Source organism: Rhinoraja longicauda, chromosome 6, assembly GCF_053455715.1.
Source record: "Rhinoraja longicauda isolate Sanriku21f chromosome 6, sRhiLon1.1, whole genome shotgun sequence".
Classification (NCBI taxonomy): domain Eukaryota; kingdom Metazoa; phylum Chordata; class Chondrichthyes; order Rajiformes; family Arhynchobatidae; genus Rhinoraja; species Rhinoraja longicauda.
Window position 1 is genome coordinate 36,998,363 of NC_135958.1, and position 24,547 is coordinate 37,022,909.

Here is a 24,547-nt window from a genome sequence, read left to right on the forward strand (position 1 = left end):
GGTAGTATCTTTCCAGTGCCTTGTCTAAAGTAACAGACTGAAAACGAACTAATTTTAGACAAGTGATTTTAAAACTAGGAAAGATGAATTGGAAAAAAATGATTACAGAATGACAACAGCTGTGAGAATTATAATAAGATTTAAATTAACCAGAATGTAAACCCTTTTATCATACTGAGTGAGGTGACACTGAGGCAATGACACTTTGCATGGATACCATATAAAAAAATATATATATATATTTTCTGGATGCAATGTTAAAATCTTCATTTTTATTACACAAAACTGCAATTCATCCTCTAAAAGTTATTTTACTTTTATTTATCTTCCAAATCAGCAATTATTTATAATTTTAAAAAGCTTGAATTATTTATCAATGATCAATTCATTTTGACCCAAAAATAATCAGCGGTATTACATTTGGTGTTTAAAATTTCAAACATAATTCACAACATAAATTCAAAAGCTTAGAATATTGTGTGAACCTTTTATCAGAAATCATCGCCTCCTGAAAGTCAGAAATTAACTAATGTACAGTGTCAGCATAGTGAAGTGTGCACCATACTTCATTCTTGCATAGCTACAAAAGCACAAAACATTAATCACATATTTGGAACATACATCAACCATTACATTTATTTAAAACTTCCATAAAACTTATGATCTTTGCTATTATTCCAGGAAAACAAATATACACATTTTACACAATAGTTTCTCTATTTTGAAAAAAATAATCGTTTACAAGAGATTTTGTTCTGCTTTCTTTGATTATACAATAGATTTAATTAAAATACTGAATATTTCTTTACTAAAGAGTGCAAAGTTAATAACCTAGCAGAGCTGAGCCAAAAGGTAAAACCAAGCCAGTCATTTATTGGCTAATTTTTCAAAAATATATTCATAAAACACAGTACGTTTGCGGAAATCAGGAATAAAGTTTACTCAGAGTTACCTTTTGATGTCGCAGCCATCACACAACATACAATTAGAAACAAAGACGAAACAGCAAGAGCTTTAATAAAATATGATTTGTCTTAATTCTGATCTCAGTAATTTTGTTTTGCCACTGTATTTACTATTTCCAATAAAGTACAATTTTGAAAAGCCACTAATTCAAAATTTGATTGCCTGATAATTCTATGATGAGGTTTATTAAGTTAACCGTCACCTCTAACAAAAGGATCACAATACATTACTGAAAATAAAAGTGAGAAAGCATTTGAATCAATTAGATGAATGTAAAGAGAGTCCATTGAGTTCTACATGCTACTGCCACAATAACATTTTGAAATATATATTTATATTTTAAAAGGCAACAATGTTGGATAATTACTTTAGTATGCCATAAAACAAAATTTCTAAGCTTTGTGCCCGAAATATAATATTTGCTGCTGGTTCCCATGATTCATCTTTGAGCATCAAAGCAAACTGCAAACCTGAAATGTATTTAGAGTATTGTCTCAGTTAAACATACATTAACAAAATATTTACAACATGACTAAAACCTTTAGAAAAATCACAATTGCAATTATTATCTATTCTCAAGAAATGCTTTACATTCATTTTGAGGTAACTTATATTTCTGTATGTCCTGGTTAGTTTCAAATTCCTTTTTTTATGTGGACATTATCCAATTGATCTCTGTGGACTCATTCTTGCTTAGAATGAAAACACGATTAAAATATTATTGCAACAATATATATTATACCAACTAAAAGAGATACTTACTAAAGATCAAAAGTCATTTCTCGTGCCTGTGCCTTGCTATGGTATGTCAGCTTGTGTATCCAACAAGAAACCATCTATAAAGTAACTATGCTCTAACAGTGGCAAACAGCATACACATACAAACAAATACACTCTTCGGCAATAAACAAGGCCATCTCGTGAGAATGCATTCTTAAAAATGGGAATGCTCCAGATAAAGACAATGACAGAATTGTTCAAAATAAATCCTGAGTCAGCATGATCTATACTGGTCTCTCTATTCAAACATCAGTCTAGAAAAGATAAAAGGAACCAGATAAGTGGAGCAATGGGATTAAAGTGAAGATACTCAAAGAAGGAAGAATTTAATATTGGCATTAACTGACATGATCTTACACCTCCATCTGTGCCAAGCAAGTAATGTGCAAGATCACAGTCCAGCATACATCAGAAGCAGCTGGTAGCATTCCCAGAAAAGCATGAACTGGTCTTTGGAAAGAGATGGCAGCACAGCCCAGATCTTTATATACGAGATGTAATAGAACAATGCAGAGAATGGTACCAGCCTCTCTACATAAATTTCACAGACATTGAGAAAACCTCTAACACCATTCATAGGATTAGGCCAGCGTTTCTCAACCGGGCTTCCCCGGAACACTAGGGTTCCGCAAGAGGTCGCTAGGGGTTCTGCGAGAAATCCACCCTCCCTGGAAGTCTCCCCAAAAATGTGGCACCTAGGCTGGGCAAGGCAGCCAATCTCGACCTCATTGGGACTTCCATGGCCGATTGGTGGGTTGAATTTGCAACCTGCGGCCAGGGGTCTGGAACTCCAGCCCAGCTGGAGCCAGCACATGTATCCCCATAGCCGACTTCCTTGGCCGGCATTGCAGGCCAGTATCTCCCCCCCCAACAGCCTAGGTGGACCGTTCCGGTACCGTTGAATCCCTATCAGAGGCCGTGACCTCCTTTGGTCAGGTAAAATGGATAAACCATTTTCTGATTTTTTGGAACCAAGAGTGCCAGGAAATCAGTGGTGGAACTGTAATGAGTAAATATTAAATTTAAGTGCAAGATTATATAACTATATTAATTAATTAAGACGTGGTTAAAATATAAAACACAGCAGAAAAGCCAATTGTCACCTTTTTGGGCTGATTATCAATTTATATGCAAATTTACTTCAACAAGTACTTCAATAAGCAAGATGACATTATACTATAAATTACTGCAATCAGTGGTCATATGTGGGTTTGTTTTCCCCAGGACTAGAACCAATGTAGAGCAGAAATGCACATCCTTGCTAATCATATGTAAATGCATTTTTGAGTCATTTTTGTGTTTAATTTCATGTTCGTCATTTTATTATACACATACGGCATATTCTTGGAAAATTCTTGGGTATTATAATAAAGTTTTCAACCTGTTATGTAATTTAAAAGTAAATATAATAGTCATATATAATATAATAGTTTAGCGACGTCAATACGGCGCCAGTGTGAAACGGCCTTTAGTGGTCAGTGGACAGGAGCTGTACGTGACGAATTTTTATGTGGGGGTTCCCTGAGACATGAAAATTATTTCAAGGATTCCGCAAGGGTAAAAAGGTTGAGAAACACTGGATTAAACCATGGAATACTCTGTGAGAATAAGGAATCCTTCGTTGTACAATCAATATCAAATGTGTCTAAGCCAACTTTACACGTATCGTTGATCTGCTTTGAAGACAAAACTTCAGCACATCAAGGGAATGGCATGTCTGCAATTCTCTTCACTTTTACTTGTGGGAAACATGGTGCACAACAGAAGATATTCCGAGACAACAGATGGACACCCTCCAAAATCATCTCACATACCCAATAACACACGAAAGAACGAAGCAATTACTCAATACATTCAACCAACAAATCACACCAAAAATTAACTGAGTAACGGATATAATGACCTTTCATTTTGATTCACCATCATCAGTATGGACATAAAATCATGTTATCTCTAACGCTGAAACGTCCACACACTTGAACTGTACCATCAGTCAGGATGGTGGAACAAGCCATCAAGAACAAAATCAACAGTCAGGAATACCTTCAGGAGCTTACATGCAGTCGGACGAACATCAAACTATAAGACCCAGACAAAACCTGAGATCTATCGACACTTCTCTACCAGAACGCTGAGGAATAGCAGAACTTCACGTGCCCAAACAGACTTCACTTTATACAGCCTGCCTCTGTATCTCTTGGCCCTAAACAATCCCAAACGAAGACCTGATTTTACAGTGCGGTCAAGACGAAATAAACACCATAATCATCAAGAGCACTGGAAATGGATGAGCTATGTGCTTCAGGTGGAAGGTGATTCCACACGAGAACAGCTAAAGATGGGTACCTGAAGTGAAAATGGAGAACAGCATGGTGCGGGATTGTGAAAACTCTCGGAAAAACTTGAAGCAAAGCTTGGGAAACCTTGAATGGCTTGCCAGAACCAGAATGAGTGGAAGAAGAAACAAAGACACAAAGTGCTGGAGAAACTCAGCGGGTCAGGCAGCATCTCTGAACAATATGGCAAGTTAGCATTTCGGATCGTGACTCTTCTTGAAATTGATGTTTCGGATCGTGACTCTTCTTCAGATTGACGTTTCGGGTCAGGGCACCTTCTTCACTTTGTATCCTTTCTTGTAAACCAGCAACTGATTTCCCGTTTCTACATGGGTGGAAGAACCTGATCGCCACAGGAGATCCTTCTTCCCTGTGGCTATCAAACTTTACAACTCCTCCCCCTTCTGTCGTGGGGTAGACTGAGACTGATTCCCCTCCCCCCCCACCTCGTCAATCTTTGCACATCCCAAAGCCTTTCCATTCGCCACTTTAATTTCATGTTTCATGTATTTTGTGTTTTTATGACTGTTGGCAAATTAATTTCCCTCCTGGGGTAAATAAAGTTCTATCGTATCGAACACTAAGTGTCGAAAGTGTAACGGGTAATAAGTCAGTAGCAGTTCACTTAACATAAACCTATGACGGATTCAGAGAAAGAAACATGTATCTCAGTCATGAAAGTAATGTTATATTATTAATTAACCGGTCAAATCCTAAAAACAAACAGAACTTATATTATACAAAGATCAATTAAAGGGACATATGGAAGCAAACTTAAGCTAGAAGTTCTTCATAGTAGCCACTGTCTTCTGAATGTTAAATAAAGTTTCCTTATTCGATGTTTCCTCTCTGCAGCTGAAAGAACCCGTTACTCTTGACCAAAGCCTTCTGTTTCTTCAATGGCAAACAGTAACTTCTCCTTTAGTTGCTCATAACTTTTGTAAGGGGGGAGGTCTAGGCGATTGAAGCTGCAAAAAAAATCACAACAATCGCTTATTTCAATCACACTCCATATGTTAATTATTTTAAAATAATTCTAATTTTTTGTAAGTAATTAATTTCCTATTTCAAACTGCAATTCCCTATTTCAAACAAGATGGAGACGCAAGAGACTGCAGAAGCTGAAATTTGGAGCATCAATCTGCGAAAGGAACTTATCGGATTGATCAGCACCTGTGGGGAGGAAAGGAATTGTCCATGTTCAGACAGAATGGGGAAGGGAGATAACCAGTATAACGAGGCGAGGGGGAAGAGTGAGTTAAGGGCAGGAGATAATGTGGACTGAGGAGGGATGAAGGATGCAGGGCAAATGGAGCCAGGTAGGGGAGCAGGAGTGGTGGAATTGAGAGGCAAATGGATGATAGATATCTTGGATGGAGGCAGACAAAATAAAAGGCAGCCAGGTGGGGGGGGGGGATGAAGGTGAAGACAGGTGGATCCTTAATTATTGGACATTGGACATTTATTGGACATTATTGGACATTTATTACAAGCCCACCGACTCACACAGCTATCTGGACTACACTTCTTCCCACCCGGTCCCCTGCAAAAAGTCTATCCCCTACTCCCAATTCCTCCGTCTACGCCGCATCTGCGCCCGGGATGAGGTGTTTCAGACTAGGGCTTCCGAGATGTCCTCGTTTTTCAGAAAACGGGGCTTCCCCTCCTCCATTATAGATGAGGCTCTCACTAGGGTCTCTTCTACATCCCGCAGCTCCGCTCTTGCTCCCCATCCCCCCACTCGCAACAAGGACAGGATCCCCCTCGTTCTCACCTTCCACCCCACCAGCCAGCGGATCCAACATATCATCCACCAACATTTCCGTCACCTACAACGGGACCCCACCACTGGCCATATCTTCCCATCCCCTCCCCTCTCTGCATTCCGCAGAGACCGTTCCCTCCGCAACTCCCTGGTCCACTCGTCCCTTCCTACCCAAACCACCCTAACCCCGGGCACTTTCCCTTGCAACCGCACGAGATGCAACACCTGTCCCTTCACCTCCCCCCTCAACTCCATCAAAGGACCCAAACATTCTTTCCAGGTGAGACAGAGGTTCACCTGCACCTCCTCCAACCTCATCTATTGCATCCGCTGCTCTAGATGTCAACTCATCTATATCGGCGAAACCAAGCGCAGGCTCGGCGATCGCTTCGCTGAACACCTGCGCTCGGTCCGCATTAACGCAACTGATCTCCCGGTGGCCCAGCACTTTAACTCCCCCTCCCATTCCCAGTCTGACCTCTCTGTCATGGGCCTCCTCCAGTGCCATAGTGAGGCCCGCCGGAAATTGGAGGAGCAGCACCTCATATTTCGCCTGGGCAGTTTGTGGCCCGGTGGTTTGAACGTCGACTTCTCCAACTTCAGATAGCTCCTCTGTCCCTCCCTTCCCCTCCTCCTTCCCAGATCTCCCTCTATCTTCCTGTCTCCACCTATATCCTTCCTTTGTCCCACCCCCGACATCAGTCTGAAGAAGGGTCTCGACCCGAAACGTCACCCATTCCTTCTCTCCCGAGATGCTGCCTGACCTGCTGAGTTACTCCAGCATTTTTTGGAAATAATAGGTGGATCCTTAAGATCCATTGAATGGATGTATAGGAGATGCTGCCTCAAAACGGCAGCCAATATCATGAAAGACCCACACCAGCCTGGCCACACTCTCATCTCACCACTACCATCGGGAAGAAATTGCAGGAGCCGGAAAAACAGGATCTGCAGGTTCAAGAACAGCTTCTTCCCAGCAACCTTCATAGTCTCAAACAGGGCACAGCACTAACGACAACCCTATCTCAACAATTGTGATCTACTATGTTTTGTGCCTTTGTTTGCATTACTTACTTTGTTTTCTTTGCTCTGTCATGACCTGGTTACCTAGCATAACTGCTTATCAATTTATTGTATTATGGATTATTGTCCATTCATTGTATTCTATTGCTTTAATGGGCCTGTGAAGCTGCAGTAAGTAAGAAATTGTTCCCTTACCGGTACATTTGACAATTAAACACTTTCATGATCTTGTGAGCTAGGAGGGTGATAAGCTGGAATTTGCTTAGTAAGAAAGATAAGAAGGGCGGCATGGTGGCGCAGCGGTAGATTTGCTGCCTTACAGCGAATGCAGCGCCGGAGACTCAGGTTCGATCCTGACTACGGGCGCCGTCTGTACGGAGTTTGTACGTTCTCCCCATGACCTGCGTGGGTTTTCTCCGAGATCTTCAGTTTCCTCCCACACTCCAAAGACGTACAGGTATGTAGGTTAATTGACTGGGTAAATGTAAAGGTTGTCCCTAGTTTGTGTAGGGTAGTGTTAATGTGCGGGGATCGCTGGGCGGCACGGACTCGGTGGGCCGAAGGGCCTGTTTCCGCGCTGAATCTCTAAATCTAAAAACAAAATCTAAAAAAAGAAAGATGGAACCGGAACCAGATGGGGAAGAGGCAGGGAGAGCTGGTGGGTAAAATGTGTGGATAGTAGGGAGATGGAATTAGAGGGGGAGGAGGACAGTAATGGGTGATGGAGGGCTGGGGTGAGAGAAAGGGGTTATGGAAAAGGGGACAACACAAAGCAGATAAGCGTTATCTGAAATTGGAAAATTCAATGTTCGTACCATGAGGCTGTAGATTCCTCAGGCGGAATATGTTATTCTTCTGTTTTGAATTGGGCCATTGAATCAAATATTTTTCAATTACATAACTGAGATAGCCAAGAATAAAGGGTAAAGAATAAAGAATAAAGTTGGGTCATTTGACCCAACTCGTCCATGGTGACCATTAGCTCAGTGGCTTGGAGTACTCATCCACAGATATGAGATGAAGTCCCAGCACAGCAACTGAGTCTTTTAAATTCAGTTAAATAAATAAATCTGTAATAAAAACTAGTGCTAGAAAATGTTCGTGAAACCACCTAGTTGTTGTAAAATAAGGCATCTGGGACGGAAATCTGGCACATGGATCTTCAGACTCACATTTCTGTTTGTCGTAGTCCATGACATGACCATTCTGTTTAAGAGCAATTATGGAGGGGGGGGGGGGGCAATAAAATGTCAGGCTTGCAATTAATACCCTCCACACAAACAAATAAAACATAAGGAGAGGGAAGAAAAGATGACCTTGACTTTCTAGGAGTTGGACCTATATGATTTTAACAATTGGATATTTTTGGCCATTCAAAGTTCCGACAGTAATGAAGCAATTTTATATTCTGAACATTAAGTTATGTCTTTAAAGCCAGTCTAAACAGATTTTGACAGCTGTTTTCAGATACAAGATGGCAAAAGCCAGAAGAAAAGGGGGGGGGGGGAACTGCAATAGGTAGCTATTCTATTATTTTCAGAAATTGGTAGAATAATAGTTAAAAATAAAGAGGGAATCAAGATTATGAGATGAATAGCGGGTGTTTATTTGTTAACTTTAAAAAATGTGTGAAGTGCTGGAGAGTGTTAACTTGAAAGAAATAAAACTGCTTCTGACAGTTCACAGTTTTATTGCATTAACATTAGTGGTTCTTTTGGCAATATAGTGAATAAATTGAAAGCTTGCAACTATCTTTCCAACAGGGGACATAAAAACTACTTTAGAGGTGAAGCCAGTAAAAACATTGAGGGAAATTTGGAGGGCGGTGAACAATCACAGCACCACAGATTCCAGCTTTTATTCTTTAAAAACATTATAAAACCTAAAATTAAAATCACCAATTATAACTCTCTTTGATCAAACATGGGATTCACTATACTGACTTTGGATTTTAAAATTATGCTAGTGATCACTGTAAAAGATTCCTATTCCTTGTGTTGGTTTATCTCTGATGGCAGTGGTATGGCATACAAACATCCAAGTCACAAGCAAGAAAAGGCCACTCAGCCCTGCAAACCACATCTGACTAATCTGACTGCAACCTCAATTCTGCATTCCTCTGTACCTGCAATAACCTTTCAGCGGGTAGACACAAAATGCTGAAGTAACTCAGCGGGGTAAGGCAGCATCTCTGGAGAGAAAGAACGGGTGATGTTTCGGGTCGAGACCCTTCTTCAAACTTCAGACCTTTGATTTAAACCAGCATCTGCAGTTCTTTCCTACACATAACCTTTCAGCCCATTGCTTATCAAGTATCCACCAACATCTGACTTGAAAATATTCTAAGGACCAGCTTCCATCGCCCTTTAATGAACTGCTCTACAGCAAGACACAACAAATGCATGCAAGGGTGTGTAACACAAAAATAGATTCATCTGAAATAATCAAACCTATATTCTAATGCAATCATCTAAAGATATTCTAAAACATTGGAACTCTCTGACAGCTCCTTTTTTATTGACTGAAATATTTCTTTTTAGTCTGTGCTCTGCTTTGAATGCTCATAACAAGGCTAGAAGCCAAAGTGCTAAAATTGTCCTTGAAAGTTCCTGAGCTACAGAGTGGAAATAATCATTCCCACTTTGACTGTTTGCAACTTTATTATGCTAAACGTATGGTTTCCATTCCGTATATTTTCCATCAAAAGAACTATCGACTTCCTTTCCTTAGTATTGGCTAACTCCTACTAAAACCCTCATCCTGCATCACTTGCCTCCACACAAGACTTGATCAATGCTCAATAGTTAGCTTTCCCTTCTCAACTCTCCATAAATTTCAGCTCGTCCAAAACTCTGCCACGTATCAAATTTCACTTAGTGTCTCAGCTTGCTGAACTACATTGGGTCATGTTCCCTCAATTCCTTCCCACCAGTTCTACAATCCTCAAGAAAACATTGTTGAACCTGTTGCAATCCATCTGGTAAAGCTACTCCCACAATCCTGTTGGATAGGGAGTTCCAGGATTTAAACCCAGCCATGTTGAGAAAAGAAAATCGAAATTGTAAAGGGGAACATGCAAATTGTGGTGTTCACACACACACCTAAAACCTTTGTCGCTCTTAGAGCTAGAGGTGACGGGTTTGGGAGCGTTGTTGAAATTGACTAGGTGAATAACTAGGCTACATCTTATATATGGTACAAATTGTATCCACTATGAGCTGGTGGTTGAGGGAATGAAAGTTTAAAGGGGTCACTAATCAAGCCTAATGATTTATCCTGGTTGAGCTGCTTGAGTGTTCTTGGAGCTACACAAAATCTTGTGAGTAGGTAATTTGCATTACATTATAGTCTATGCCTAGTAGATGGTGGAAAGGCTTCGCGATATCAGACGGTAATTCAAACGCTGAACATGTGGTTGTCAAGTTGAGCTTCTGGTCGATAGTGACACAAAAGAATGTTGCCAGTGGGGGAGTCAACAATAGATTTATAATTGAATAAGGAGGGGAGGTGGTTAGACTCTCTCACATTGGAGACGACAATTGATTGGAACTTTTGTGGCATCAATGTTATTTGCCACTTATTATCTAACACCAGAAAGTTGACTAGGTCTTGCTCATGCAAAGACTTTTTCTTTTTTGGAGGAACTGTGAATGGAAATGAACATGGAGCAATCACCACTAAACATCTCCACTTCTGACCTTATTATTGACAGATCATTGATGAAGCAGGTCAAGATCATTGGATTTTGAATCTAAGACACTGCCCCGAGGAACTCCTGCAACAATGTCGTGGGATTGGGAGATTGACCTCCAACAGTGAAGAAAACTAGTTTGTTTGCTATCCAGACAAATCATACTATACATGAGTACAATCAAGCCACACATAAAAATAACAGGTGCAAAGAGAAAAATACCAGATTGCAGACTATATGCAGTCTATGCTTGGTTTTGCCGAGCATTTCGCTGAACAGCGTTCTGTCTGCCAAGGCCCGGGGAAACTCCCAATTGTTAACCATTTTAACTCTCCTTCTCATTCTCATACTGACCTTTCTGTCCTGGGCCTCCTACATTGCCAGAGTGAGGTCACACACAAACTGGTGGAACAGCACTTCATATTCCACGGGTGGCTTTGAACTCAAAGGTATGAACATTGAATTCTCCACTTGAGGTATTCTCTACTAAACACTCCCTCCCCCTTTCTCCCCCATACCCCCCCCCCCTCCATTCTTTCCTCCCCTCCCCTGAGCTCTGTCTGGCCTTGCATCTATCTCTCCCTTCCCCTCCCTCTCTCTCCACCGACATTCCTAAACAATTCACAACTTGTCAATCTTCTAGCTACACAATTCGTAATTCTCAAATCCTTTTGTCTTACACCTTGTGGGACTTTGTCTAGCCTCTGTCCAACTAATGTCGTGCCTATCAAAACCACACTCGCCTGTGTTCACGTATGGTCTCCCGTGCTTTGACTTGCCCCTCCGCTCTTCTAGCTTTCTTACCTCCCACCCCTGCCATCTGCCTGAAGAAGGATCCCGACCCAAAACCTCACCCATCCGTGTTCTCCAGGGATGCTGCCCGGCTCCAGCATTTTGTTTCTTTCTTTGGTAAACCAGCAATCTGTAGTTTCTTGTTTCTAGATCTTGGTCTCTATTATTTAACATGACTCAGTACCAGACAATATGATGGGAATGTCCTCAGTTGTCTTTCCACGGAGACTGTGTGGCAGTTACTTCTACCACTTCAATCATGGCAGATGGATCGGCTACAGGTAGATTGGTGAGGAAGAGGCCAAGTTTTGTGATACCTTCTCTTCTTATTTGTCCCAGTCTGACCTTTCTGTCATGGGCCTCCTCCAGTGCCATAGTGAGGCTCACCGGAAATTGGAGGAGCAGCATCTCATATTTCGCTTGGGCAGCCTACAACCCAGCGGTATGAACATTGACTTCTCCAACTTTAGATAGTTCCTCTGTCCCTCTCTTCCCCTCCCCCTTCCCAGTTCTCCCACTGTCTTCCTGTCTCCACCTATATTCTTTCTTTGTCCTGCCCCCCTGACATCAGTCTGAAGAAGGGTCTCGACCCGAAACGTCACCCATTCCCTCTCTCCTAGGTGCTGCCTGACCTGCTGAGTTACTCCAGCATTTTGTGATACCTTCTCTTCTTAATTAACTCACGGCCTGACACAGACCTACTCTGGCTGCTCTGTCAGGACTACCAGTTCAGTCAATGGAGGTAATTCCAAGGCAGTCACGGTGACAGATATTAACGTCTCCATGCATAGTTAACTCACGGATTAAATTGGCCGAATATTGCAGATGACCAAAAAAAAAACTGCAAATGTTTCAAAATGTGCATCATCAATAGACAATAGACAATAGAAAATAGGTGCAGGAGAAGGCCATTCGGCCCTTCGAGCCAGCACCGCCATTCAATGTGATCATGGCTGATCATTCTCAATCAGTACCCCGTTCCTGCCTTCTCCCCATACCCCCTGACTCCGCTATCCTTAAGAGCTCTATCTAGCTCTCTCTTGAATGTATTCAGAGAATTGGCCTCCACTGCCCTCTGAGGCAGAGAATTCCACAGATTCACAACTCTCTGACTAAATTTTTTTTTCTTCATCTCTGTTCTAAATGGCCTACCCCTTATTCTTAAACTGTGGCCCCTGGTTCTGGACGCCCCCAACATTGGGAACGTGTTTCCTGCCTCTAACGTGTCCAACCCCTTGGGATGAAAAGAATCTTTTCATGCATACAATTATTTTTCAATAACTTTTCAATGTTACTTACCAAGTGTGACTTCTTGGAAGCCAACTATCTTTTCCAACCTTATCGATGCAGAATTTTTGTGGCCCATTGCTCCCTGAAGTAAAATTTGTATTGTATGAATGTTATATAATGATCTCAATTTATTTCAACATCAAATTATTAGGATTCCATTCTCTCCATTTGACTCCCTAACTAACTATTGCTGCATTAAATTCCAATCATTCAAATTTGAACATCTGAAGCCACATGAAATCTGAACTAAAGGTAAATCCCTGAAATTCTTAAATTGAATTTGAATATTCAATGGAAAATCAATTTAAAAAATATTAAATAAATACAAATCTTATTGCAATTTAAAAAACATTAAGGGCAGTACAGGGAATCATCTGCATGCAGAATGTTGGTATGAACTGTTGCCCTTTTAATTCCCATGCTGTCAGGTTCTTGTCCTCACCCACATCATTGTGCATGAGGCAGAGCCCAGTTAATTTCCAGAGTAAGGGGTGTTTGTATGGAAATTACCTAAAGGGAGACCTCTAAACAGGCAGTGCTCCTTTTAGCAGCTACTTTTAAGGTGAAGTTGACTGGTCTAAGTTGATGTTTCAGCTTGCCTTACAATTTAGAAAATGACCATTTAGCCCATTAATTGAATGTCGACTCTAGATCAAACTCATTTTCTACTTATTTCTCTGTCACCTATACCGTCTCACATGCCCATTCACTAACATCCCATAACCCCTGCCAATTCTCCTACTATCCACACATCACCTAATTTTCAGTGGCCAATGATCTCATCCACGAGCACATTCAGAAGATGTGGGAGCAAACCAGGTCAACTGGGGGAATCCACATCGTCAAACAGAGGGCATATTAACTCCACACAGACATCACCAGAGGCCAGGATCAAACCTGGGTCGTTGGAGGATCAGGTACCAAATGAAATGAGAGGATTAAATGTCTTAAAAATAATTGAGATCAAAAGTCCGAAGGTTATAATCTTAATTGAGGCTCAATTGAGAACAATGGTATGTGTAATTAAAAAACAAGTAGTCATGGCGTAAAACTAAAAACTCTGAAATAAAAGCTATAATTTCTTACCTATTAACTCGGTAAAGCCCCCAACGGGCAGGCGACATGTGCCAGTGACAAACTGCAATAATCTGATCCGTTTCTCATTGTCCATTTCTTTTACAACCTGAAAACAGAGTTAAACAAAGGATGCTGGTAACCACACATATTCAATGAAGGCTTCTTATACACAACAAGTTAACTGTATTATTATCATCACAATTTAGATTACCAGAATGAATGAAAGATCTGTTATCTTTATCAGATGATGGGGTCTGTTGAAGCCCAACTTGCTGATGTTTTAACTTGTGTGTAATTATAATTCTAAGTTATTTAAATCAAAACCAATTACAAACAAAAATAGAAAATGCTGAAAAAAAACGTAACAGGTCAGGCAGCATTTGCGGAAAAACAACGTTAACATCAGAATTGTTTCCTTTTCCACCGAGGCTGTGTAACCTGCCGAGCTTTTCCAGCATTTTTTCTTTTTATTTCAGATTTCCAGCAGTTTATTTTATTTTCAAGCTCAATTACAAATCTGAGTTTATGTACCTAAATTTTAATATCTGCTTTAGGATAATAAAATTAGTCTTAAGTCAGGATATGGTATTCAGCCATAATTTCCAATAACTAAATAGCAATAGAAAAATACGTTCACAATTCCTAAATGTTGATTTTCATTTTAATTTAGTTGTAGCTAAGTGGATAGAAAATCTGTTACAGTCAGAATTATGTTCCCAACCTTACAAATAATGCAATAACACTTACATTACTGCATTCCAAAGGTAATTTTTGGTAGGAAGTGTTGAAATATCCTGGGGTTATGAAAATACCCAGGTAAATTTACAGAACTATGACACAACAAAGTTCTGAAGAAAAATAAAGAAATATTGCTACAAAAGACTAATATCATTTTGTTCTGCTTTGCAGAGACGCGGGTTTAATCCTGACTACGGGTGCTGTCTGTTCGGAGTTTGTACGTTCTCCCCGTAACCGCGTGGGTTTTCTCCAAGATCGTTGCTTTCTTCCCACACTCCAAAGATGTACAGGTTTGTAGGTTAATTGGCTTGGTATAAATGTAAATTGTCCCTAGTGTGTGTAGGATGGTGTGAATGTGCGGACCCGGTGGGCCAAAAGGGCCTGTTATGGCGATGTATCTCTAAAATTAAAAGCTAAACCCTCAGGAAAAAAAGATTTCTGTTGTGATTCCTTTTTTAGTAATATGCGGGGTTCAAATAGCAAATCGATAACAGAATAAGAAACGACTACATTCAAATTTCACTAGAAGATGTTGTGCATGATAATTAAACAACAGATCTTGAATTTTGACCTCCACCTAGCAAATCCACACTGGCATCTTTAATTTACTTAAATACAGTTTTCATAGTGCTTAATCTATTAGTAATACTGATATGGTGAATGAGCGTAATTTAAAAATAAAGAATGACTTATCCCTTTATCTTTCTTTCAGGATTGTGTTTAGTTTGGCTGTACATTAGAAAACACTAAACAAACTGTTCAACATTACTCCTGTGACCTGGGAAATTGTGCAATTGCCAGTTTATGTACGAAGCAACCACTCTGTGCAAGGGCTTAAAAAAACGTAAGCTTCATTTACGCTTGCAGCCTGGGAAAATTAGTAAAATAGTTGAACAATTTAATTTTCCAATTTTCCCAGCAACAAGATGCAGACACAAAGTAATGGCATGGTAAGCTTGCTCTAGTGACCTATAAATACAGATCACCAGCAGATTCTCTAACACTGACCTATCATATAACAAAATGAATTGTCAGTCCTTTTTCTGCTGCATAGGTTGGGATACTCACCTGCCAGAACCACTGGATCGGCTTGCTGTTCTTCGTGTAATGGCGATAGATGGTATTCTTCTGCCAATCAGTCAGGTCAATTTCTTGCATTCCACATAGCATTAACTATAAATGCAAAATTAATTGCCATCTCTGATTAAACGTGTTTGTAGAATAGTTGGCTATTGTTGTGGCACATGAGATTTTATGCATTTTAATGCTTTGAAAATTTTCTGTAGTTTTTATTTATTACAAAATGACAAAGTTTTAGTGTTATTTGTGCATAACTACAGATAGAGCTATTAAGTCTGCTACAATTTATACATCAATCATTATCTGTTTAGTTGAAAAGTGACATGGAAGGCATTTCATGACCAGTAGTGTTGGCTATTGAAATGAGACATGATGATCTGGTGCCATGGAACTTAAAATCACAAGCAGAGGAAATACTGGAAAAATCCTCATTGATTAGCAATTGATTTCGAATGATTAAAGATGAAAGAACAGGATTTCAAAGAACAAAACCATATTAAGAGAGTCCAACTAGTGAAATAATAGCAATATATTATTAGGAACTGATCTGCTGAGAGGTATTGACAATACATTAACATACTTGGCATTGGTTTGGAACACAATATGAAAGTAAATAAAAATAATTATTTAGGAGTTAGTGGGAGAGGTAGAATTGATGGGAAGTGGACCTACTTCATAAAAGCAATGTTTAATAATGTAGAACAAATGACGTGAGGGAATAACGCTACAAAGTAAAACTAGATATTATAACCAAACTGAGGAATGTGAAATAAAACGGAACAATAACGTGTTAGCGTTATAGTTTACAAGAAATCAACACATTGGAACTCTGAAAAATAAGTCAAGCAAACAAATAAAGGGAGCAAAGATTAAAAATGTCATCAAGATCAGCACATTAGCTTGTAAAAATCATTTAATGTAAATACATCAGTGAAAGAAGCAGATGGATAAGCCCTATTTGTGCCATTAAAAGTGAAAAGAAGCACAGCTCAGATGTACACTGCTGCTGAGGGTGGTGGGCTCAAATCCCCTGCGTATTTGCACATAGATATACGTCATAATGGGAACCGTAACAACTGATCTATCTCCTCCAAGCTGGGAACATATCAATATTAGGTACTTCAAATTTCCACTTCAAATGGAAATTATGCATGCATTCCGTGATTTTTTCAACGTACAATTTGTTTATGCTAATTATCCTGGTTTGCCGCTCTGCAGAAGATTCCAGCCTTGTGTATCCATTCTTAGGTACAATAATGTTGCACTGAAATGTTTTTAAATTGTAGCATGTCTGTAAATCTTTTTACACTTCGTAGAAATGAAGAGTCTATTTTAATCAGAATTGGGTTTTTAAAAACGGTTGAAAATCTAATAGTGACAATAACACAAACCCAAATAACTGGTATGTTAAATCCCGTTATATATAGTCATTTCTGTATCTTTCATTTTAATCAAAGTACTCCAATCTTTTTCTATTCAAAACTTTGCCATAGAGAGAAAAAAAAATGACCAAAAAGGAAAAATTCTTTATCTGTGGAATGCTGTTATTTCTTGGGTGTATATTTAATGGATTTTTATTATTTACAAATTAAGATATCAATTATGCTTCATGTATTTACAGCGCAGGAATGCTACGCTGAATTCCAAAGAATTAGCAATTATTCCAAGCAAAGAGTCCCAGCTGAACTGAATTTAAGATCTGATGATACAACACAAATGCAGATCTAAATGGAAAGGTCATTGGGTAATGTGTACTGTTGGTGAGTGGAAAACCAAGAAAGTGAAGGAAGCTAACTGTGATATATATTTTAAACCAACCAGTATTACATTAGGACTTTCTAAAAGTTATAGTAGCTGCTGTCAACTTTCAATGCCCATCAAGTAGAAAGTTCTGATCTAACATGCAAAATGAAAAGCAACAGATCATCAAACAGTAATAACCTACACCTAATTCATTGATTAGTGTAACCACCTTCACCAATAATACTTAATTTCTTGAGTCAGAGGGTGGTGAATCTGTGGAATTCTTTGGAAGGCTGTGGAGGCCGTCAGTGGATATTTTTAAGGCAGAGATAGATAGATTCTAGATTAGTACAGGTATCAGAGGTTATGGGGAGAAGGCAGGAGAATGGGGTTAGGAGGGAGAGATAGATCAGCCATGATTGAATGGCGGAGTAGACTTGATGGGCCGAATGGCCTAATTCTACTACTATTCCTTTTATTTTAAAGCTGTCAAATTAGTTCCTGAAAATGCATTAGTAAGAAATAAGTGCATCAGTCTTATTGGGTGCTTTTGAGTGCTGCCTTTAAAACCTGTTTGCTATGGAAGCTATTAAAACAAATATTTGCTTTTGAGATGCGATCACTTGGTTTCCATTGCATTAATCTTACATTAGATGAGACAGGCATTGCTGTGGACATTTACCTCAAGCTCTTTTTCATCAAAATACCGTAGCCATTCTAAAGGTACCACCTCGTTGAAACCATCTAAGAAAGCTTTGGTTTGTTCCTCAACTCCACGGGTGAATCTCCAGTCTGTCAGCAACCTAAGGAGCAAGAAAACTTGAATTAATATTTATTTTTGTGAACATCTGATAGTGACTGAACCAAATGGCATTTGTATCTTTTAAACCCTGACAACTGATGGGTTGTGGTGGCAATGGATTGAAAGAAATGCTTTATATTTTTGGGATTCAATTCAACAAATTTTCCAATTTATTGTAATTTTTTATTAATGCTTGGCTAAGTAAAATATGCGTTTTAGGTGGGAATACAGGACAAGATTGACCTGCAAAGACATTATAAATCATATGATCGCGATGTTGTATTCTAATCTGTCAGAGGTATGCAGAGTAACCATGTTTATGAGAATGCAGGAGATGTAGGTATCAGGTAGATGTCGGGACAACATAACAGAAACAACCACCAGGATGGACATGGCAGCCTGTGAGGCCAGCATCATCCATGAAAACCCTGCTAATTTATAATTTACATTATAACTTGGCAATTTGCAGGTGGCTTAATTTTACATTTGCTCTTCCCAGCATCTCATTATAATTCATATATTTTTCTTTCAACTGTAATACAAAACATTTAGTTAATGTCTAATGGTTAACAGAAAAGTTAACAGGTGATAAAGATGTACATGGCATGGAGAAATTGATTAATACTGATAAAAGTCTGATTTTGTGATTCTGTTATTTATATATATATACATTATTATTTTTTAAATTTTCCCTCTGTGTGCTAGAGAAATGTAAAATGTATAATTTCCAAACTAAAATTCCAAAACATATAAAAGGCAGTTAACCTCATATATTCCTCCTTATTCTCTTCAATGACCAAAATATCTTCTCCATCTTTCTTCAGCTCATGGGTTGTTACTTTCCCCAATATTTCCATGTCCTGTGCAAAATAGAGTTCCAAGCCGCATTCTTCTATATTGTTCTCCCTGAAAGAGAAAAATAATAAAAATAATGAGAAGCAAGTAGCATGATGATTTATCTCATTTATTCCTCAATACTGTGGTGATTTATTGCTTCCTGAAACAATGATACATTTTTGCATAACCCTATGCTTCATAGAAACATAGAAAATAGGTGCAGGAGTAGGCCATTCGGCCCTTCGAGCCTGCACCGCCATTCAATATGATCATGGCTGATCATCCATCTCGGTAGCCTGTACCTGCCTTCTCTCCATACCCCCTGATCCCTTTAGCAAAAAGGGCCACATCTAACTCCCTCTTAAATATAGCCAATGAACTGGCCTCAACTACCTTCTGTGGCAGAGAATTCCAGACTTACCACTCTCTGTGTGAAGAAATGTTTTCTCATCTCGGTCCTAAAAGACTTCCCCCTTATCCTTAAGCTGTGACCCCTGGTTCTGGACTCCCCCAACATCGGGAACAATCTTCCCGCATCTAGCCTCTCCAACCCCTTAAGAATTTTATATGTTTCTATAAAATCCCCCCTCAGTCTTCTAAATTCCAGTGAGTACAAGCCCAGTCTATCCAGTCTTTCCTCATATGAAAGTCCTGCCATCCCAGGGATCAATCTGGTGAACCTTCTCTGTACTCCCTCTAAGGCAAGAACGTCTTTCCTCAGGTTAGGAGACCAAAACTGCACACAATACTCCAGGTGCGGTCTCACCAAGGCCCTGTACAACTGCAGCAGAACCTCCCTGCTCCTAAACTCAAATCCTCTTGCTATGAATGCCAACATACCATTCGCTTTCTTCACTGCCTGCTGCACCTGCATGCTTGCTTTCAATGACTGGTGCACCATGACACCCAGGTCACGTTGCATCTCCCCTTCTCCCAATCGGTCACCATTCAGGTAATACTCTGCTTTCCTGTTCTTGCCGCCAAAGTGGATAACCTCACATTTATCCACATTATATTGCATCTGCCATGCATTTGCCCACTCGCCTAATCTATCCAAGTCACTCTGCAGCCTCCTAGCATCCTCCTCGCAAGTAACACTGCCACCCAGCTTCGTGTCATCCGCAAACTTAGAGATGTTGCATTCAATTCCCTCGTCCAAATCATTAATATACACTGTAAATAACTGGGGTCCCAGCACTGAGCCTTGCAGTACCCCACTAGTCACTGCCTGCCATTCCGAAAAGGACCCGTTTATTCCTACTCTTTGCTTCCTGTCCGCCAACCAATTTTCTATCCACCTCAACACTGAACCCTCAATACCGTGTGCTTTAAGTTTGTACACCAATCTCCTATGTGGGACCTTGTCGAAGGCCTTCTGAAAGTCCAGATATAACACATCGACTGGTTCTCCCTTATCCACTCTACTAGTTACATCCTCGAAAAATTCTATAAGATTCGTCAGACATGATTTGCCTTTGGTAAATCCATGCTGACTTTGTCCGATGATTTCACCACTTTCCAAATGTGATGCTATCACATCTTTAATAACTGACTCTAGCATTTTCCCCACTACCGATGTTAGGCTAACTGGTCTATAATTCTCCATTTTCTCTCTCCCTCCCTTTTTAAAAAGTGGGGTTACATTAGCTACCCTCCAGTCCTCAGGAACTACTCCAGAATCTAAAGAGTTTTGAAAAATTATCACTAATGCATCCACTATTTCTGAGGCTACTTCCTTAAGCACTCTGGGATGCAGCCTATCTGGCCCTGGGGATTTATCTGCCTTTAATCCATTTAATTTACCTAACACCACTTCCTGACTAACCTGGATTTCCCTCAGTTCCTCCATCTCATTAGACCCCCGGTCCCCCGCTATTTCCGGCAGACGGTTTATGTCTTCCTTAGTGAAGACAGAACCAAAGTATTTGCTCAATTGGTCTGCCATCTCCTTGTTCCCTATGATCAATTCACCTGTTTCCGACTGCAAGGGACCTACATTTGTCTTAACTAATCTTTTTCTCTTGACATATCTATAAAAGCTTTTGCAGTCAGTTTTTATGTTCCTTGCCAGTTTTCCCTCATAATCTATTCTCCCTTTCCTAATTAAGCCCTTTGTCCTCCTCTGCTGGACTCTGAATTTCTCCCAGTCCTCTGGTATGCTACCTTTTCTGGCTAATCTGTATGCTTCATCTTTTGTTTTAATACTATCCTTGATTTCCCTTGTTAGCCACGGATGCACTACCTTTCCTGGTTTGTTCTTTTGCCAAACTGGGATGAACACTTGTTGTAGTTCATCCATGCGACCTTTAAATGCCTTCCATTGCATGTCCACCGTCAACCCTTTCAGCATCAATCGCCAGTCTATCTTGGACAATTCACGCCTCATACCCTCAAAGTTACCTTTCTTTAAGTTCAGAACACTTGTTTCTGTATTGAATTTGTCACTCTCCATCCTAATGAAGAACTCTACCATATTATGATCACTCATGCCCAAGGGGCCTCGCACAACAAGACTGCTAACTAACCCTTCCTCATTACTCAATACCCAGTCTAGAATGGCCTGTTCTCTCGTTGGTTCCTCGACATGTTGGTTTAGAAAACCATCTCTCAAACATTCCAAGAAATCCTCTTCCTCAGCACCCCTGCCAGTTTGGTTCACCCAATCTATATGTAGATTGAAGTCACCCATTATAACTGCTGCACCTTTAGTGCACGCATTTCTAATTTCCTGCTTGATGCCATCCCCAACCTCACTACTGCTGTTAGGTGGCCTGTACACAACTCCCACTAGCGTTTTCTGCCCCTTAGTGTTTCGTAGCTCTACCCATATCGATTCCACTTCCTCCAAGCTAATGTCCTTCCTTTCCACTGCTTTAATCTCCTCTCTAACCAGTAACGCTACCCCACCTCCTTTTCCTTTCTGTCTATCCCGCCTGAATATAGAATATCCCTGGATGTTGAGCTCCCAGCCTTGGTCACCCTGGAGCCATGTCTCCGTAATCCCAACTATATCATAATCATTAATAACTATCTCCACATTTAATTCATCCACCTTATTACGTATACTCCTTGCATTGAGAAACAAAGCCTTCAGGCTTGTTTTTACAACTCTCTTACCCCTTATACAATTATGTTGAAAAGTGGCCCTTTTTGATTTTTGCCCTGGATTTCTCTGCCTGCCACTTTTACTTTTCACCTTGCTACCTGTTGCTTCTACCCTCATTTTACACCCCTCTGTCTCTCTGCTCCTGCTCCCATCCCCCTGCCACATTAGTTTAAATCCTCCCCGACAGCACTAGCAAACACTCCCCCTAGGACATTGGTTCCATTCCAGCTCAGGTGCAGACCGTCCTGTTTGTACTGGTCCCACCTCTCCCAGAACTGGTTCCAATGTCCTAAAAATTTGAATCCCTCCCCCTTGCACCATTTTTCAAGCCACGTATTCATCTGAAATATCCTCCTATTCCTACTCTGACTAGCACGTGGCACTGGTAGTAATCCAGAGATTATTACCTTTGAGGTCCTACTTTTAAGTTTATCTCCTAGCTCTCTAAATTCACCTTGTAGGACCTCATCCCGTTTTTTACCTATATCGTTGGTGCCAATGTGCACCACGACAACTGGCTGTTCACCCTCCCCCTTCAGAATGTCCTGCAGCCGCTCAGAGATATCCCTGACCCTTGCACCAGGGAGGCAACATACCATCCTGGAGTCTCGTTTGCGGCCGCAGAAACGCCTGTCTATTCCCTTTACAATTTAATCCCCTATCACTATAGCCCTTCCACTCTTTTTCCTCCCCTCTTTTGCTGCAGAGCCACCCACGGTGCCATGAACTTGGCTGCTGCTGCCTTCCCCTTATGAGCCATCTCCCCCAACAGTATCCAAAATGGCATATCTGTTTAGGAGGGAGATGACCGCAGGGGACTCCTGCACTACCTGCCTACTGCTACGCTGGCTAGTGGCCACCCGTTTCCTTTCTGTCCGCTTATCTTTTACCTGTGGTGTGGCCAACTCACTATACGTGCTATCCACGACCTTCTCAGCATCGTGGATGCTCCAGAATGAGTCCAACCATAGCTCCAACCGTTCAATGCGGTCTGCCAGGAGCTGCAGCTGGACACACTTCCTGCACATGTAGTCATCAGGGACACCAACAATATCCCTGATCTCCCACATGTTGCAGGATGAGCATTCCACGGGGCCGATCTCACCTGACATGTCTTACCCCCAAATTAAATCAAATCCCTCTTAATCCTTTAAACTGTACCTTTACTAAAAAGCACTGAACCCTTAACTCACTGAACCCTTAAATCACTGAACCCTTAACTCACTGAACCCTTAACTCACTGAACCCTTAACTCACTGAACCCTTAACTAAAAGTACGAACAAAAAGCAGAAATACAACCCCGGGGTTACGCCCAATCAGCTGCTTCGTAAAATTATCTCCAAATACTTTTTCTCTCTAACAGCAAAATACTGATAGAAATGCAAAATGATACCAATTTCAGTAAATTTTAATGCTATATTACTCGTTTTATAAAATAATTTTACAATCAATGAGTCCGTTTGTTCAAATAATAGTTTTGAATGAACAAATAATTACTTGATCCACAGCAGTGAATTGTGGAATTCTGGGTCAATTGATTCCAAGTCTTTCATTGTGGGATTTTTATTCAACATTCGTTTATAAAACGGCAGTGTGAATCCTGTATCAATAAATTTACCATGGTAAAGTGCCTAGGACAAAACAAAACAAAAACTTTCAAGATGTTTCATAATGCTGCTCATAGAAAGTTCTGAAAAGGACTTTTATCACAGGACTAATAAAGAACTACAAAGATGATCCCAAGTGTTTTAATAATCGCTCTGAAATTCCCTCACGCACCAATCAAAGCACAATATCTTAACGCTTATTATCCAAGGTAAACAAATCAGATCATCAGAAACTTGTGACAGAATATCATATCCAACAACTCCAGTTTAATACTCTGAAGATGTGGAATTGCAAAAGGCATTTGATGAGGATCTATGTAAGAAACATAACAAAATTTAAAGAGCACGGAATAATCTGACAATGCTGCCACACTGGCGTGATCGAAATGGCAATAATTAGATAGAGTTGAATGTCAGCTAGTGGTTACTGATGAAATAGTTGAATCGTAGTATTTACACGTGAAAATGGAAGAATCTAAGAGATATTATTAAAATACACCAGAGGTAGCTGTACAATCAGTTATAAAAGTAATTGTGGGTCATTGTCTGAATAAAATTAAATAGAAAAGGAATTGGGCTCTCCATAAAAATTATCTTTGTATATGTATTGCCTAAAGGAGTCTTATACGATCACAATGATCATAGATGCTACATTAATAACATTCACATAATATATACTTTAATTTATATTTCTAAATACATGGTATGGCAGAAAAAATGAGTACAGGAGTAAGTGAGATCAACCATAATAATAGTCACATGTGTAGGTGGGAAGGAACTGCAGATGCTGGCTTACACGGAAATGCTGAAGTAACTCAGCAGGTCAGGCAGCATCTCAGTCACAAGTCAAAGTAACATCATAGTGACAGGTAGATGAGGGTTGGCAAAATAAATATCCAGTCCTCTTTCAGTG

The 24,547-nt window shown here is 40.1% G+C and overlaps 1 protein-coding gene across 3 annotated transcripts in view; it reads right to left on the reverse strand.

The window, feature by feature from the left end:
• Window positions 1-330: 330 nt before the first annotated feature.
• Window positions 331-24,547, reverse strand: part of wwp2 (WW domain containing E3 ubiquitin protein ligase 2) — a 168,393-nt gene continuing 144,176 nt past the window's right edge. For all 3 annotated transcript variants that reach the window (XM_078400790.1, XM_078400792.1, XM_078400789.1), the window contains 7 exons: window positions 23,525-23,658; window positions 18,849-18,989; window positions 17,964-18,084; window positions 15,527-15,631; window positions 13,730-13,826; window positions 12,653-12,725; window positions 331-5,050 (listed from right to left, as the gene is read on the reverse strand). In XM_078400790.1, the coding sequence (XP_078256916.1) occupies window positions 4,951-5,050; window positions 12,653-12,725; window positions 13,730-13,826; window positions 15,527-15,631; window positions 17,964-18,084; window positions 18,849-18,989; window positions 23,525-23,658 (771 nt within the window). In that variant the 3' untranslated portion in view covers window positions 331-4,950. The remainder of the gene's footprint in view (window positions 5,051-12,652; window positions 12,726-13,729; window positions 13,827-15,526; window positions 15,632-17,963; window positions 18,085-18,848; window positions 18,990-23,524; window positions 23,659-24,547) is intronic.